The sequence below is a fragment of the Terrapene carolina genome, unplaced genomic scaffold (assembly GCF_002925995.2).
Source record: "Terrapene carolina triunguis isolate 2854851 unplaced genomic scaffold, T_m_triunguis-2.0 Scaffold230, whole genome shotgun sequence".
NCBI classification, from domain to species: domain Eukaryota; kingdom Metazoa; phylum Chordata; order Testudines; family Emydidae; genus Terrapene; species Terrapene triunguis.
In genome coordinates this window covers 2131212-2149405 of record NW_020664581.1, presented here as the reverse complement: position 1 = coordinate 2149405, position 18194 = coordinate 2131212, and the positions used below count along the sequence as shown (strand labels likewise).

At 55.8% G+C, this 18194-nt stretch overlaps 1 protein-coding gene across 1 annotated transcript in view; it reads left to right on the top strand.

The window, feature by feature from the left end:
* Nucleotides 1–18194, top strand: part of SND1 (staphylococcal nuclease and tudor domain containing 1) — a 301281-nt gene that overhangs the window by 228042 nt on the left and 55045 nt on the right. Inside the window, exon 15 of the mRNA XM_029912487.1 lies at nucleotides 13473–13614. Within this exon, the coding sequence (XP_029768347.1) occupies nucleotides 13473–13614 (142 nt within the window). The remainder of the gene's footprint in view (nucleotides 1–13472; nucleotides 13615–18194) is intronic.

The window sequence follows — 18194 nt, the reverse complement described above, 5'->3', positions numbered from 1 at the left end:
CCAAGTCTCCAATTTGTCAAGGTCATTTTGAATTCAAATCCTGCCCTGCAAAGTGCCTTCAACCCTTCCCAGCTTGGTGTCATCTGCACGTTTTATAAGCATTATCTCCACTCCATTATCCAAGTCATTAATGAAAATACTGAATAGTCCCTGACCCAGGACTGACCCCTGTGGGACCCCACCATACATCCTTTGTGGGACAGTGAACCAGTGATAGCTACTCTTTGCGTACGGCCTTTCGACCAGTTGTGCACCCACCTTATAATCATTTCATCTAGTTTGCTTATGAGAGTGTCAAAAGCCTTACTCACATCCAGCTGTACCACGGCTACTGCTTCCCCCTCCCCCCATCCACTAGGCCAGTAACCTTGTCAAAAAAAGAAATTAGGTTGGTTTGGCGTGATTTGTTCTTGACAGATCCATGCTGGCTGTTGCTTATCGCCCTGTTGTCCTCCAGGTGCTTCCACATCGATTGTTTAATCATTGTTCGGTATCTTTCTGGGTATCGAAGTCAGGCTGGCTGGTCTGTGACTGTAGGATTTTCAAGGCGCTCTGCACAGAAAAGGGCTAGAAACGCTTTTAAATGAGCTGAGATTAACCCTGATGTTTCTAGGTCCCTCCCATCCAGGCTGGGTGGGGGGCTGGGGTGTACCTACAGCCATGCGCCCGATGGGCCTGGCTCTCCTGCTGTGCCTGTAGCGGTTTGAATAGCTAATGTGGAGATTTCTGTCACACCAGGATCTCTGCTCCTGGCCTCTCCGGGCTAGGGATATTTCGACAATCCAAGCGCACAAGCTGTGTGCGTGGGGTGGGTGGGGAGCCCTGCGCAGACAGGCTGATCCAGCTCACGCGGTAGAGGAGCAGTGCTGATGGCACTCAAATGGATTAGCCCTGGCCCGGAGCATTCTTAGCAATGTGCAGCTGGTGACTCTGTAGGCTGTGCCCTGCCAGTAGGAGGTAGTGCTGCCCCGAGCCTGGTGCTTTTGGGTTGCTGTGCTGCGTTTTTTGGATGCAGCATAAAACCCAGGTGCTGTTGAGGATCCTCTAGTCCTTACTTTGGGACCTGGGAGAGTGGGTTTAACACCACTGTCCTGGTCATGTGCCTGCATGAGTCATGGGCTGGTCTGTCCCCCTACATTTCCCCTGGCATTTTAGTTGGGTTCAAGAGTCTTCCTTAAATCCTAGCCTAAAACTGTGCTTTTACACAGCTGCTGTGTCCCGCCCCAGAAGTGGCTGCCATCCAGGTGGGGATGGATATTTGCAAAGTGCTTTGGGATCTGTGGGGCTGAAAGGCGCTGTGTCAATGCAAGATGATTAGTGCTGCTTATAGAATCATAGACTTTAAGGTCAGAAGGGACCATTATGATTGTCTAGTCTGGTCTCCTGCACAATGCAGGCCACAGAATCTCACCCACCCACTGCTGTATCAAATTATGGCTGGGTTAGTTAAGTGGGGTCTGACTGCAGCTGGATCCCAGCGCAGTGCACTGGGTTTCCTGGCCTGCTTGACTGTCCTTACTCCGGGACCGGCGGCGGGAGGATCGTGGCGGTGTGAGGGGCTGTGTGCGCATGCGTGGATTTGAATTGCGTGTGGTGGCATGCATTAGTGCCGTCTGCTCTGGAAAATCTATATGTCCTTGATTCTTGCTCTGTGCAGCAATACCTTCTCCGGCGTGAATAGGCTTGTGTTGTGAGCCACCTTTGTCCGAGGAAACAAAGCAGCTGAACGTGTCTTGGGGGTGGGGGGGCACAAGGAGGTTGGGAATTAAGTCCTTATCGGAGATGGACATGTTTTATCCCCAAGTCCCGAGTTAAGCGCTGGGGAGCAGTGTAAAACAGAGCTCTGCCTAATCGCTTCTCCGTCCGACTGACGGGTTACCTACCGCAAGGCGTGGTCTGCTAATCGCACGCAATCCGGAGCGCCCTGGGGCAAAACCCTCTTGCAGCCCCCTCCGCATGTCAAGGTCTGGTCTGGAATTCACTCTCGCTGTCGTTTGCTCGTGTCAAAATGGCGCTAGAGGTCTCCGGCGGGATGGAGAGTCCCTGTGTTACGTACAGTACAGACGCCCCAAAGGGCTTACAGGGTAACTCGACTGGACAGATGAAGGGCTGTTCTCCCCGCAGTACTGATGGTGAAGCCGAGGGCCAGAGGGGACGTGACTGGCCCCGGGTCGCACAGGAAGCTGTAGGAGAGCCGGTCCTCACTCCAGTGCCTCAATCCTGAGTCTATCCCCAGCAGCGAAGTCTCCCCAGTGGGGCCTGAGTTCTGAGGGGCCCCCAAACCCTCCATTCCTACCCCCAGTGTCCTTCAGAGTCCATGGGGTTTCTGGGGCTTCCTCCTCCGGTGATCTAGGAGCTCCTGCCCCGGAATGAGCCCAGCATTGGCTGCAGGAGTTTTCCCAGCCCACTGCTGGCATGTCCCTGGGTTTGAGCCCTTCTTTTCTTTCTCCTCCCCCACTTTCCCCAGCTACTTCAGTTTCTGAGCCAGGGCCTCAGCCGGGGTGGTAGCTGTTCCCGGGTGTGTCGGAGAGATGTGGAGGCAGAGCGAACGGGCTGTGGAGGGGGAGAGGCTGTGTAAGGAACGGGATGGAGACTAATATGCCATTCTGTAAGCTAGTGGTGAGTCTATTCTGTGCAGCACTGGCCACCCCATCTCCAAGGGCTAGTGCAGAGCTAGAGGGCTTCAGAGAACAGTGACCAGAGTGATCAAGGGCCTGGCGAAGCTCTCCTCTTGACGGGGAGTAAAAAAAGTAAAAAGAAGCTGTTACCTCAGAGGAGTCGAATAAGAGGGGACATGGAGAAAGGAGATCGGGAGCTTCTCTTCTCCCCACCTCGTGACACAGGAACAAGGGGACATGCAATGAAACCAAAAGGGGGCAAATTCAGAACAGATCAAAGGGCATGTTTTTTTTCACACTACATGCCACTAGCCTGTGGAACTCACTGACACATGATGTCACTGCAGCCAAGAGTTTGGCAAGAATCCAAGGGAGTTGGACATTATATGGGTACCAAGCCTCGCCAGAGTAACACTGGTCAATACAAACCGAGTTTTGGAGGGGTTGGGGGGGACTCTCCCGGGGTAGATATCGCCTTCTCCGTTCACTGGTCACCTTCCTCTAAGAGTCTAAAGCATCGCGCACGGGGCCTTGTCAGAGATGAACGACTGGCCTGACCCAGTCTGGGAACACCTGTGTTCTAAGAAGGAAGCCACCGCAGCATGCATTTCTGCAGGGCCCGCGGGAGCAAACGGATGCTGAGGGGGAGGAAAGGTCTTGGCTTGTCTCCTTCAGAAGGCGCAGATCACCACGCGAGAGGAGGAACCCAGTGTCTGGCTTGGCCTGGGACCACGTGGGAACAGATTTAGCTAGCAAGCTGGCCGGATCCTTAGAGCAGCTTCCCCTCTTCCTCCTTTCTCAAAGGCTTTGGGAGCCCAATGCTGGACCACCAGCACTGAGCAGTCCCGTGCTGAACTGGCCCTGCGGCTAAACTGGTGCCTAGCGGATGTTTGGCCGTCGGCTTTCCCATCACACTGCTTCCCTCCTGGTGCAGGGGAGTTCATGCGTGGGCGTTGGAGCAGCCTGGCCTGGTCTGCTGCTGGCTGAGCAGTGCTTGGAATGGGGCTGGCTGCCCTTGCTGCAGAGCGGCTCTGTCCCTGCTGGATTTACAGTGAGGACACGTGAGAGTTGTACAAGGTGCAGGAAAAACGTCGGGGTGCAGCACTTAACGTCCAGTCACCGGCAGCCCAGGCTTGGGAGTTTCCAGGCAGAGAGAGGATGCCTGATGCTCTGCATTTCAGTCCCTGGGAATTCCCCGCTCGCCCTGGCTCTCGGCATCACTCCCCCGCACGGAATGCCCAGTCTCCAGTGCCCGAGCACCATGCCAGGCCAGCCTCCGGGGTCGCCTTGAAGTGTGAGTGCTGTGTGTGCAGCCGGGTCGGCTGGCTGGCACAGCGAGAACACACCCCTCTGCCCAGGCCTGGAGAGAAGGGTACAGCTGGTCAGACACTTTTCCCAAAGTGCTCAAGGTCCTTCTCTTTAGTGCAGGCCAGATCGTCTGCGCTGCGCTGCCCATCCCTCCACCCCCGTGCGGATGCATCAGCACCCCCACCCCGGCCCACTCATACCCTCAGTTATGCTCTCGGCCAAGGGTAAACCAAGAGAAATCCGCCTTCCTGAATTCTCCAGAAATCTGGTTCCCTGGAGCAGCTCTGGCTCCCCCAGGGACGGAGGGGTGGTCAAGACATGATCAGCCAGTAAAAGCAGCCTGGATGTGCAGTGTGCTCCTGGGACTGGTGGTGGTGTGTGTCGTTAGAACTTCATCCACCCCTGGGAGGCCTCCATCAGTCCCGACTGGCAGAGGGGAGCAATTGAGACACCACCCCCCCCATAGTGACAGACCTGCAGGGAGCCCCTCAGACCCCAGCGTGGTAGGCACTGTGCAGTATTTGCGTAGGGATCTCCTCCATATCACTGGCCCCTTCTGTGGACTTGGTCACGGATGCCTCCAATATACAGAAGCATAGGAAGTGCCGGACGGCATCAGGCCAAGACTCCAGCCCAGCCATCCGGCTCCACCAGCAGCTTCAGAGAGAGGTGCAAGAGGCCCCCTAGTGGGCAGTGACGAGAGAGCCTGCCCTGGGAAAGTTTCCTCCTGACCCCCAATAGTTAGGGCATGTCTATACTTACCTCCGGAGCGATCGATCCAGCGGGGGTCGATTTATCCTGTCTAGTGAAGACGCGATAAAACGACCACCGAGCGCTCTCCTGTCGACTCGGTATTCCACCGGAGCGAGAAGCGGAGGCAGAGTCGACGGGGGAGCATCACCAGTCGACCTACCGCAGTGAAGACACCACGGTGAGTAGATCTAAGTACGTCGACTTCAGCTACACTATTCCCGTAGCTGATGTTGCGTAACTTAGATTAACCCCCCCCCCCCCCCCCCCCAGACCAGGCCTTAGTTTGGCTCCCGCTCTGAAGCAGGAGGGTTTATAGGCTTCCCAAGCTCTTGTAAACGAACTCGGGTAACTCTGGCTGCTGTTGGTATCTTCCTGCATGTCCTGTCCCTTTGTGAATCCTGCAAATTTCTTGGCTTCTGTGACATATTGTGGCAGAGAGTTCCACAGGCTCTGTGATCTGAAAAAGTATTTCCCTTCATCAGTCGACTTGAATTTTGCCACCTTTCTGCTTCATTGAGAGTCCCCTGGCTCTTGTGTGATGAGATGGTGTGGATGGAAGTCCTGATCTCCCTTCTCTCTCCCATTCATTGTTTTATAGATTATCAGATCCCCCCCTCCCCCCCTTATTTATCTCCTCTCTGAGATAAACACTCCTGTTCGTTTCAGTCTCCTGTCTGAGGAGAGATTTCTCCAGTTCGCTGATCGTTCCTATCAGTCTCTGAACCCCCGGCTCTGCAGTGTTTTGGAGATGGGGTGACTGGAAACGCACCATTATGTATGTAAAGGCCTTGGGATAGTCTGTGTCCTGTTCCTTCTCCAGCTGAACTGCTTGTTAGATTTTTTTTGGATTGCTGCTGCACACTGAGCAGAGGCTTTCATTGATTTGCCTTCAGTGATGGCCATGTCTTTTCCCTGAGTGGATACAATTAATTTAGACCCCAATCAGAGGTACATTTGGCTCACATCTGAGCCGGCGTCCTTCCCTGACAGCTATTCTTTCCATGTAGCCCCATGCGTATACAAATCTGCAGCACAGTGAAAAGCTGGGACCAGGGTAACGTGGATGTTTAATATTAAAATAACCCCAGGAACGTGGTGCTGATAGCATTGCTCTCGCCCATATCTAATTTGGTTTTAAAAAAACAAACCGGTCCCACTGTTCTTGAATTTCCTGACAGCCGCTGAGGAATGTGCCGCGTGCTGCAGGATTTGCGTGAGTGCCGCAGGTCCCGGGGGAAGGTTTGCCGTAGCACGGGAGCCCAGCTGGGTTTAGGATGTGTGGAGCTTTGATTGCGGCTGCTCCTGCTGTAACCTCGACCTAAGGAAATCGAACCAGCCTGAATCCCCGCTAACAATCCGCCTGCTAAAATGCCCTTTATTTGTGTGCCCTCTAGGGTCCCTGGCTCCCTTACTGGAGTGCGATTTATGAACAGCGCTGCTCCCTCTCCATTAGCCCCTGCACTGCGAAGTCGAAAATAAATCCGACTTTGAAAGCTGTCCTAACGGAAGCTTTGGGAAGTGAGTCGTAATCTGTCACTTTGGTATCAGCCTGCTGCTGATGACTCTATGGCTTACCGTGCAATAATTGCCACTCTCCACTTACTATTCCACATTAACGATCAGCGCTTGCCTGTCTCTTCCCTTCTCGGAGACGAGCCTGCTTTGTGCGATGCAAATACGTGTGGATTTTAAGGTCATTCTCGAGAATATTTGAACACGGCTGCTTATTTTAGTTGTTGATGGCAGCTGGCTTGCGCTTGCCAGTCAGCAGAGGCTTGTGTTCCAGGATCCACTCGCCTGAGCTGCTATAACCGCTCTCCTAGGCGAAGCTGGGAAATGTGGGGACTTTAATAAACTCCCCCTCTCGCTTTTGGGGAGTAGCAGGAAAGTTCAGCCCACTGTGGGACCTTTTTCTGTTTTGCAGCTCATTTTTTCTGTAAGTTAATCAAACTGTGACTATATAGTGATTACCACTAATTAGTAGCCTTCATTAGCAACTTCTATTTTAGATTTGCATACGTTAAACCTAAGTGGTTAATAGTTGGGTAATGAATTTTTTTCTTTGCTTGCAGATTGTGGTTACATGTGTTGTATTAACTTCTTGACTGCACAGCTGTGAAATAAGTTTCCAGGCTTGTGTTTTAAGGCTGGCATAAGTGGAAGCAGAGTCTCTCTAGTCAAGAACAACAAGGAGGTGTGGTTTAGGGTTAAATAAGCATCTCATCCTCTGTGTACTGCTGGGTCAAAAAGGTGACTCCCAGCACCTGGTCCTTCAAAGCAGATTTCAGAGCGCTTTAGTTGTTACTTCTGTGTGAAGCTTCATTCTTTCAAAGGCAGGATCCGGGCAGTCTGATTAGAGCTGAAAAAGGGTAGGGATAGCTCAGTGGTTTGAGCATTGGCCTGCTAAACCCAGGGTTGTGAGTTCAATCCTTGAGGGTGCCATTTAGGGAATTGGGGTAAAAACCTGTCTGGGGATTGGTCCTGCTTTGAGCAGGGGGTTGGACTAGATGACCTCCTGAGGTCCCTTCCAACCCTGATATTCTATGATTCTATGAAAACCGGCCCCAGGACCGACCCTTGGGGCACTCCGCTTGATACCGGCTGCCAACTAGACATGGAGCCATTGATCACTACCCACTGATAACAGTTTTCCAACCAGCCATGCACCCACCTTATAGTAGCTCCATCTAGGTTGTATTTCCCTAGTCTTTTTATGAGAAGATCATGGGAGACAGCATCAAAAGCCTTACTAAAGTCAAGATACACCACATCTACTGCTTCACCCCATCCACAAGACTTATTACTCTGTCAAAGAAAGCTATTAGGTTGGTTTGACACGATTTGTTCTTGACAAATCCATGCTGACTGTTACTTACCACCTTATTATCTTGTAGGTGTTTGCAAATTGATTGCTTGATTATTTGCTCCATTATCTTTCTGGGTACTGAAGTTAAGCTGACTGGTCTGTAATTCCCCAGGTCAGCTCCTTGCTATGCTAGGATGTATTTCATTAGGCCCTGGTGACTTGAAGACATCTACAGTAACTTGTCCAAGTCATTTTTAACTTGTTCTTTCCCTATTATATCCATCTGGCGTTCACTGTGTCTGATGTCCCATCGCTACTGACCTTTTTGGTGAAAACAAACAAAAAAGTCATTTAGCACTTCTGCCATTTCCACATTGTCTGTTGTTGTCTCTTCTCTCTCTCTTCCCCCCCACCCCCCTGAATAATAGGCCTACCTTGTCTTTGGTCTTCCTCTTGCTTCTAATGTTTTCTTGTTACTCTTTGTGTCAAGCTAATTTAATCTCAGTGCCTTGGCCTCTCTCATTTTGTCCCTACATACTTGTGTTATTTGTTTATATTCATCCTTTGTCATTTCTCTTCGTGTCTACGTTTTGTAGGACTTGTTTCTGAGTGTCAGATCATTGACGCTCTCCTGGTGAAGCCAGGGTGGTCTCTTGCCAGACTTCCTGTCTGGCCTACGCAGTGGGATAGTTTGCTCTTGTGCCCATAATGATGTCTCGTTCAAAACCTGCCAGCTCTCTGGAACTGCTTTTCCCCTTGGCCTTGCTTCCCACGGGATCTCCCCACCCAACTCCCTGGGGTTGCTGAAGTCTGCCGTCTCGATCTCCATAATGGCCAAGACTAGCAGCCTGGTATTGCGCTGCCTCCTGGGGGAGCCGGAGTTCGTAACTGATCAGGAGCCCAGCATCCTCCTAGGGGTGCTTCTGGTGGATACAGCAGCTGGCGCAAGCACTTCCCAGTCACCTGGTCCAAACAAACCGCCCCCACTGAGGGGCCCCGTCCCTCGCCTGACATGCCCGATGTGGTGTGCACAGGCTGCAAATGGGGGTCGCCGGGGAGCCCCCTGCTGAAGGAAGCTGTCTGCGGCATGTCACGAATAGCAGGGCTTCGCATGGGCCGGGGAGGGATGGGTGGTCTAGTCGGTCTCTGCCATTCCGAATTCCTGGCACTGCCATGAATAGAAAGGGAAGCCAGTGTACGGTCTCCATCAGCCCCAGCTGGGAGGGGAGGTTGGTCCAACGGGGTGGGGGGGACTTTACAGGGAGAGTTAGGAATGTCGGGCTGGAAGGGGATCAAGTCCAGTCCGTGTGATCGTAGGCAGCCCCAGCGTATCATTCGCTTCACAAACGTACCAAGCTGGGTTGTTAGCCCCCCCAGCGCCCAGTGGAGGCTGTTCCGGAGCCTCCCTCCTCTGGTGGTTAGAAACCTGCTTCTCATTTCCAGCCTGAATTTGTTCCTGGCCAGTTTATCCCCATTTCCTCTTGTGCCAACATTGTCCTTTAGCGTCAGTGCCTACCCCTGCTGTATTTGTAGAGAGCAGTCAGATCCCCTCTCAGCCTGCATTGTGCTAGGCCAAACAAGCCAAGCTCTCCCAGGCTCCTCTCATAAGACAGGCTTCCCTTCCCCGGATCATCCCAGTAGCTCTCAGCTGCACCTTTCTGCTTGGTGATGAACCGTACACGGTATTCCAAAGGAGGGCTCACCAGTGCTTCATCCAATGGCATGAACACTTCCCTCGCCTAATGCACACGAGGATTGCACTTACTTGTTTTACAGCTGCGTCACGTTGGTGGCTCATCGGCATCTGTGAACGACCTACACGCCAAGGCCTCTTCTCCTCTGTGGCTGTCACCCAATGAGCCCTGAGCTTATAGCAGACATTCTTGTTGTTAGCCCCTTGCACTTGGTGCTCTTACATTTCATCCCATTGCTGTTACACCAGGCTTCAAGGCCTCCCTGTACGATATTCTGATCCTCCTCTGTATTGACGATGCCTACCAGTGTGGGGTCCTCCGCACGTTTCGTTAGCCTTGGCACAAGAAGCAGGAATGCGCTATCTATGAAAATATCTAAATGGGAACAGTCCCGAGTCAGATCCTTGAACTCCTCCAGCCTGAGTCGAGGGAACCCAGAACAACTTCTTCCACGTCCCCCTGCGGCTTGCTAGTGGGGCGGCTTATAGGCTGTGTAGTCTAGTGTCTGGAGTCAAGACCCCTGGGTTCTAATCCAGGCTGTCCCTGACTCCCGGTGTGACCTCTGGCCCGGTTTGCAGGGGAGCTGGGCTCCCATGCGGTTCAGTGTCTGTACAGCACTCTAAGGCCCTCTGGTCCATCACAGGTATTTCTCTAGCCCCCTTCAGTTGAGTGTCACACAAGCTTCAGTGCATTTACCCTCCATGCTATTATACTAGGGAGATTAAGTGACTCACCCAGGGCCTCACAGGGAGTCAGTGATGGAGCAGGGAATTGAAGCCAGATTTCTCAAATCCCAGGCTAGCGCTCTAACCATTGGGCCGTCCTTCCTCTCTGGTGAGCTGCTGTACGGTTGGAGTGCAAAGCATTGTTCTTGCCTAGCTCGGCATCAGCTGCCTGCTTCTAACGCTGTCATCGCTTTTCTTGTGCCCCCGGGGATCGGCAGCTCCAGATGGGCCACGATATTCTCCTTTCTTCCCATCTTCAAGTCTAATCTGCCATGCCGCTGCCAAGGCACCTCTCGCTGTCCTGGGGCGGGGGCTCTGCTCCAAAGATTGATGGCTGCCTCCACTCGCCCGGTCCCTCCTTGGTTTCTTTTTTGGTCACATCTGAAATGCTGCAGGTCGCGTCCTGTTAATGAGAGTCTGAGAGGTGCGGGCGCATGTTGTCAGTCGGGATTCGGCTGTTGTCAACGTACGCACTGCTCCCACTCTCCCCTTGCCACTTAATTTTCCCGGAGTGAGACGCGGGCATGTCATCGCAGCCTGGCTCGCACTCTGGTCTAAGGAACGTATGCGGATAGCCGTTTCTTTTCGCCCGCTGACTGCGCTGGAAATGATGAGTTTCCGAGTCGGGGAGCTGGTTCCAATTTACATTCAAGTCCCATAGCTGGAGCAGCGAGCTCTCTGCTCTAACCTTTGCCATAAAATATGGCATTTTGAATGCCCCTGCTCCTTCCCAGTGAGTCCTTTTCTGCAGTGCAAGCCGTTCAGCGGTGGGGCCGGATCTTGGGACCATCCTATTGATTTTATTTCTGTGATCTAGTGAGTTTCCATCTACATCTCTGCTTTAGCAGTCTCGTCAGGCAGCCCTTCGGTGAACTAGAGCCAAGCTTTTACTGAAGGGAAGAAAGTTTCTGGCTGCAGCTAGTTTCTCCCTTCTCCTCCTTTGCAGTTCATTTTTCTAAATTAAGGACACAGTGAAATAAAAAGCCACCTGGCTGTGTTATTTTAGGAACAGCTTTTTTTTTCCGGGTGAAATAAATCAGAAGCCCGTGACGTTTAGTGTCTTGCGTCTGAAATGTACAGATTGCTCAGTTTTTGGCTAAGGCCTCTGGTTCAAAAGAAGTGAATAACCTAGCGATTTGAGATAATCAATTGGGTAATGCATTCCCAAATTATAGGCCCAGCCTAGGAATAATGGCCTGAGATTTAAGCCTGTTTAGCAAACGGTCTTAATCTGTTGGTGCTTTCTGACCTGTTGGATGTTTGTCCTGTTTGCCTCTGCTCCGTTCTGGGGTGGGGAGGGAAGTTGGGCATGTGGGAATTTTCCACGAACTTAGGCTGCCGGTCTGCTCTGGCTTCTATCAAGGAAAGCAGCAGCGAGCTGGGAGGAGACTGTCTTCCTGCTGTTTCTGCTGTGATGGGTCCATTTGAAAGAACACTGAATCCCATTACTGTAACTATCATTCTGAGCCCTCCCTCAATGTCTGGGCCTGTCTAATGAAAGCGTGCCAGGCATTAAAGTGTGGTGCTGCACGCATTTCACCGAGCACTCGGAGTCCCTCCACCACCACCGACCCTCGCTCACGGCGCGTTGGTTTTTCACTCACCAATATGCATTAATTTATATACAGTGGCTTGTTGCTAGGAGTGGAGCAGGCAGCAAAGTGCGGTATTCAGTTGAGGCAAGATTCCCTGCGAAAGGGAAGCACTTGCTGCTCCGCCGGGGGCTGCGTCGGCCCCGGGTTATCTTTAATGGGGGGGTGAGAGGTTGCTGGAGTTGGGTGTTCCGGGCCAGCTGGCGCATCTCCTATCCACCCGCACCAGTGCTCGAATAGGCGGGTTTTAGTGGAACTGCCTAGGGCAGGGGAGTAGCCGGGCAGGGGGCAGCTGTCTGCAGAGGATTTTGGCACCTGCCGCCTTGCTGCGGTGTCTTAAACAAGTGAAACTGGGCATCTCGCGTGATGGGTGGGGAGGGGAGCCCAGGGGTGGCTCTGAGCCTGACAGGAAGAGCGCGTTCTCGCAGCACAGAGGTCCTGAGACGCAAGCTCCTTCCTTGAGGAAGGCCAGGAGCTGTGCCAAGGTCACAGGGAGCTGCCTGGATCCAGGCATGCAGACTGGGGCCAGGTAGATAACTGAGTGTTTAGTGATGATTTGTATTAGCATAGCGCCCGGGAGCCAGGCCCGAATTGCGCTAGGCGCTGTACAAACACAGGATGAAAAGCCGGTCCCTGCCCCAGAGAGCTCCCCATCAGAGTATGAGATGAGATGACAGGTGGAGACAGACAGATGGGGGAGCACATGGAAACACAGACAGTCCTGGTATCTGCTCAGCCCTGAGTGCTCCATGGATCGTCTGAGCAGCTGGTCTCCCTAGGGTCCCCGGATTCCTGGGGCTGAATTCGGCAGGGACCATCAGCCACTCGTGCCCAGATGCTGCCCCATAGCTAGCGGGGCACGAGGGTGTTTCTCGGGTGCTGTTGCCCTGGCTTGCCGGAGCAGGTTCAGAGACCTGACCCGAGCAGCCTCGTCAGCTGGGGAAGGAGGCTACGGGAGCCCAGCATTCAGGCCTTGTCTATGCCGGAAAGATTTTCCGTACAAACTCGGGTGCATTTAAACCAGTTGGTTATCCCGGTGTAGCCCCAGCCCCAGGCCTGCCGGCCCGGGGGAAGAGCTGCCCTTTCTCCATGCAGCTTGTGTCGCTTGGGAAGGGATTTAAGCCAAGCTAGAAGGATCCAAATAGAAGAGTCCCAGGCCAGGGAGGGGGAAGGGCGAAGGGCAGCTAAACCATGAAAGTGTCCGTGGAGGCAAGGCCTTGGAGACCCCTGTGTGGAGGCCAGCCCGGCTCCCCGCTGACTGTCCTGCTGGGCGGGTGGAGGAGAGGTGGTCGCACCGGGGACTCGAATCACTGTCAGTGAGATAAGGGGCTGTTCAGGGCAGCGCCAGGCCTTGTGTGGTTTGGGCCCTGGCCCTGCTGCCCGCTAGGGAGCTGGGCCTAGCACTGCTCGCAGCCTGCATGCAGCTGGGCGTACGAGTGGCCGTGTTCCCACACCTGTGACTTGCTGCCATGTGCCTGTGGGGTGCTGGACAGGAGTACCTGATTGCTGCCCTGCCAGGAAACTCTCAGCTCTCCCCTTCCCTGCTCGAGGGGCTATCTAGCATGCCGGGGGCTGACCCCACCATCTGCGGGGCTGGGGGCAGGGCTTGGCTCCCTGGAGCAGACTCTCCACCTTGCCCCGGACGGCGCTGTGCTCCCCAGGGAGAGTCTCCCAGCCAGCCAGGTACAGCACTGACCAGGCCAAGCCCCATCTTAATGGTGACTCGTTATGGGCCGAGTGCCGCTGTCCCCTCTGGCTCGTCAGCCCTTCTGTCCCCAGCCAGCAGGCTTCAGCCTCTGGCCTGAGCAGCAGGGGCCTGTGCTCGGAGGCCAAGGCTCCAGGTTCGATCCCTCACCGGCCCAGGCTGGGGGTTGTGTAACTGGCTGACATGAGGGCGCTGTGCCTTGTCCCACGGGGGTGTGGGTTCCCCCTCGCACCATCGGTCTCGAACGTTCTCTCTCCTTTCTCTCTCCCAGGACACCCAGAAGGCCAAGCAGTTCCTGCCCTTCCTGCAGCGGGCCGGCCGCTCCGAGGCGGTGGTGGAGTACGTCTTCAGCGGCTCTCGGCTCAAGCTGTACATGCCAAAGGAAACCTGCCTTATCACCTTCCTGCTAGCAGGTGAGCCAGCCTCGTGTCTGCGGGGGTGGGGCTTGTGCCCGTGCTGCGGCGGTCCCTTGCTGGGCGGGCAGCGGCTCAGCCTGCCCTTGATCTGTGGTGCCCGGCGGGGGCATGGCACGGGAGCTCTCAGGCCCGCCATGCCGCAGCGTGAGGAGGGTTTGGAATGGGGGAAGGTCCTCAGTCCGTCTGTCCATGCCAGTGCCCCAGCTCCCTTTGTGACTGATCTGAGTCTGATTCCCCTAAGGCCAGGGGGGCACAGAGTGCACTCTCCCTCCGGGGTCTCCCCTCCCCATGCTGCTGTGGGCACATCGGCTCTGTGTGTAGGGGAGCGAGCAGCACTGAACCCAGCTCTGGTGCCTTCCTGCACCTCGGCCGCATATCCTGCGCTGTGTAAACCTGCCTGGTACCCTTCTAGGTGGAGAGGCTCTTCTTCCCCGGTGCCTGCTTTGACACTGGGGCAGTGTTTCTAGGGGACCCCCCCCCCGACTTATCTCCAGCACGGAGCCCGTTTTCTTCCACCTCCCATGGCTCACTGCCTCCTGCGGGGGGAGATCCAGGTTTGAACCCTGGTCCCGGCCCCCTCCTGGCGGCTCCGGTACCTGAGCCAGCTACTCGGCTGTGTTCCATACACGTGTAGCTCTGTCTGTCTGGCGCCTTCATCTCTCCCAGCAAAGCACAGCCACAAGCCGTGTGCTCGGAACACTGTTCCTTTATGCACCAGAGGAGCCAAGCGCTTCGTTTCTTCCCCGCTGACGAGCAGTAAAACGTGCCTTTCTTGGCGCTTGCTGCCTCCTGGAGGGGCTGCGTTGTTACGGGTGAGGCCGCGCCTTTCCCCGTCACGCTTGGCACTGAGCCCTTGAAGCCTGCTCTTCTTCGTTCTCGCAGATCTCTCGGCTGATGAGTCTCGCCTGGCTGCAGTGGGGCTTGCTGGCAGCCGCTTGCCATCTGCCCCGGGTCTCCTCCTCCCTGCCAGGCTCTGGGAACTGCCTTCCCTTCCCTCCCCTCCCCTCCCCTCCCCTCCCCTCCCCTCGTCTTTCGGCAGGTAGATGGGGTCACAGGACGCAGTGCATCTTGCTGAAGGATATGGGGCCCGAGATCACAGCTGCTTCCCCCACTGTCAGTTCTTGTTGAGCGTCTCTCTCATTGCATGTGAAGTTAATGATCACTCTGCAACTTGCTCTGCCTTCTAGAGGGATTAATTGAGCTGGGGCGCCGTAATCAGACACGACTGCGGGCTCTGCCGAGGCGAGAGCGGTCAGAATCCCGGCGCTGGGGCTGCACACGCCCCGGCGCTTGTTTGCACTGCATCTCTGCTCTCCCTGGAGATCCCCCTTCCTCCTGCCAGGGTGCAGAGAGGGGTCTCTGGGTCACTGGCAGGCAGGCCTGGAGTCCTGGCTGTTGGCCTACACACAGACCTCGGCTTTCTTCCCTCCGCCAGTCCCCAGGGAGATCCCACGTGGCATGGGCAGCTGAGCCTTTGAGTCATGATGTAGGAGGAAGGCAAAACAGCTGGCTCCGGTTCAGCGCTCTTTGTTTTATTAACACTTCTATTTATCCCTCCACACTTCTCCGCCTGGTGCCTAGATCTGGGCGTTTCCCGTGACCCTGTGGAAGGAAAATGCCGCACTGGGGCTCTCTTCCAGGTGAGGGATGCCCTTACGGTGCCCAGCCAGGCCGGTGTGGAGTATCCCAAGCCCCGCTGGTCTCTGCTCCTCTCGGGTGCCCCGACGTCACCGGCTCCATGGTGACACTGCTCTGTTCGGTCTCCATGCAACCAAGTTCTTCTCCAGCCAGCTCTCAGAGCGGCTCGGGCAGAGTCCGACTGGTAGTGGGGTCACTCCGTGGCCTCCCAGCAGGCTGCTGCAGCCCTCCCAGAGTCGGGTCCTGAATCTCATTGAGCAGTGAGCTGAACAGATGTGAAATGTATTAACCGGTAGCTACAGCGGAGTGTTGGGAAAACAGCTGTGGCCCTTGTATCCTAAAAGCCCTCTGTAAATCAGGCAACGGTTCTGAGCCTCTTGCGGCTCACTGCCGGGAACTCCGGGCCCTGTTCTGCCGGCCGCCTCTGCTCTGGCTTCGCAGGTGTTTGGTGTCCGGGGCGGGGGGGATGTGTTTGAGGGGGTGGTGTTGCTGTTTGCAAGCTGTTGGGCTCCCTGTGCCACTGCCGCACATGGATACATCCTGGACCCGAGGCTCTTGTGGCCAAGCATATGGCCGGCTGGACAAACTCTCTGTGACGGGATGGCATTTCCTCCCCGCCGATTTGCCCTGCACCCTGGCCTGGGCGCCGGCTCCGGTGCGAGCTGTGGGCTAGGAGATGGGTTTCTCTGCGATGGCCATCCAGTCACCCTGGCCCAGGTCCCCAATCTCTGAGCCGGACAAGCCCTCAGGAATCCTCAGGGGTGGTTTGAAAGGAATCTGTGGGAGCTGCTAGGAATGGCTCTCCCCGCCAGCTCCAGTGTGATCGATGGCTGGATGCAGGTAGTGCTCCTCTGCAGTACTTGGGTGCTGTCTGTCTGGCCCTGTTGCAGCGTAACCCAGGTGCCTGGTGTGTGATGCTGAATGTATTTATGGCTCTCCTGGTAGAGGGGATGCCCAGCACCCCTGGCTGTACTCACGGGGGGCGGCAGATGGCCCAGACCTCTGGGTACAGAGGGGGATTTGTGCACCTTACATTTTTGGTGGGGAGCATGTTGGCCAGCTCTTCTGGGATGTTACGTTTCCACCTGGGCAATCCAGAATCTCCCGTCTGGCTTTGATTCGGGTCACTTGTCCTCATCCCTCTGCCCCACTTCTGACTGAAGCCAGGCCTCTCCCATGGCTACGAACCCTCAGCCTGGCACTAAGTAGGTGGCCCCACAGATGTTACCTAGAGAGGCAGGACGGGGACGGTATGGCTCTGCCTGTCTCCGGTCTGCTGCGGGACTGGGCTGAGCACCCAGGTTCCTTACAACGCAGAGTCTGGCGTTGGATTAGCTCCTCCTCGGGACACGCTGCTCCCATCACCAGACTCTGAGGCCATCTACACTACCTGGCTTTCCGTTCTATTTCCCCTGCCTCTTTCCCGGGGCAGCTCAGCCTGGGCGTGCCAGAGGCTGTCTCCACTGCACACCATGTAGGGTAGGTGTGGTACATGGCGCAGTGAGAGGCAGGTTCCTCACTGCCGGCACCTTTCCCACTGCCTGCTTCCTGCCGGAGCCTTTCCCCACTGCTGGAGTCTCCCACTGCGGCGGGGAAAGGCTCCGGCACTGGGACACTCTGCTGCTTGAAATAGCCCAGTAGCCATGGGAGGCACTGGCTGGGCGAGTAGAGCCCTAGAGGTACCTATCCAGCTACGGTCCCACAAGGGTCAGGCGTGTCCCTGTCTACACTGCTGTTTGTACCCTCGCTCTCCACTGGGGAGGGAGGCCACTCTGCCTCGTTGTCAGAGGCGGTAGTCTTCGGGCTCGGGCCACGCCGTAGGCAGTCTGTGGTTCTGGGCCCGTCTAACAGAGGCAAACACACCACAATAGTCTGGGGCTCTGGTCCCTACCTGTGGGCGGGGCAGTGCCTGACAGTCTTTAGCCCCCAGCCTCTCAGCTGGGGTTGACAAAAATTAACAGTAGGGCCCCAGCCCGCGGGGCTGATAACCGGCTGTAGCCTAAGCCTCCGGGCCTAAGGTAGCCGGCAAACACACCCAGTCAATAGCTCTAGCCCTGTGGGTGGGGCAGAGCAGGGAGCAGGCTTTAACTTCAGCTTGTGGGCTAAGGCAGCCAGCAAACACACACAGTCTCGGGGTTCAGATAGGCATGAGCACCCACACAGTCTAGGGGCTCCAGAGAGGTTGAGCACCCATCGGGCGGTCTAGGATGCTAGGGGGGGGGGGGGTCGTCAAGAAGCACAGTCCTCCTGGCCTAAACTGGGGAGTCGGCCACCCAAGGGTGGAGTGGCAGGGGGACGCGGGCCCACTCTACTCCACCGCGTCCCAGCCCAGGGCCCTAACAGTGGCAGAGTGATCCGCCACTGGGTTGGCAGGGATCCAGCCGCAACACGCCGACCCAGAAGCAGTCAGCCCTGTATCCGGCCAGTCTTCGGCTGCCCCGGGCTCCTTCCTACCTCCCCGGGGTTTGGTACTTCCGGTGTCCACTGGTCCTCAAGCTCCTCTGGGTATACAGCTGATGGCAGTCCCGGCAACTCCTCGTCTGGGTCTGTCTCCTCTGGGGCAGGGTGCGGCCGAGCCCAGGTTCGGCTCCCGGTGCCGCAGCAGGGCAGAGGCGTCCATCTCCTCCACTGGCTCCGGCCCAACTGAGCTGCAGAGCTTTCCTTTTATACTTCCTGCCCCGCCCCGGAGGGGGCGGGGCGGGTTTGGCTCCGCCCACCAAGGGGAGTGTAGTGGTGCCTCAGTACACTGTACTAGGGGTGTGTGTAATGTACGCACTCTCTGTGCTGCCGAAAGGAGTGTGTGGTGTAGATGTACCCGTTGTGTACAGCAGCGGCTGGCAGGTTTAGCCACCTCTCATGTGCCCCTGCTCGGCGCAGGGCTGGCGACCCGGCGTGTTTACACCAGCACTCCTGCCACTGGAGCTGCACCAGCTGTGGAA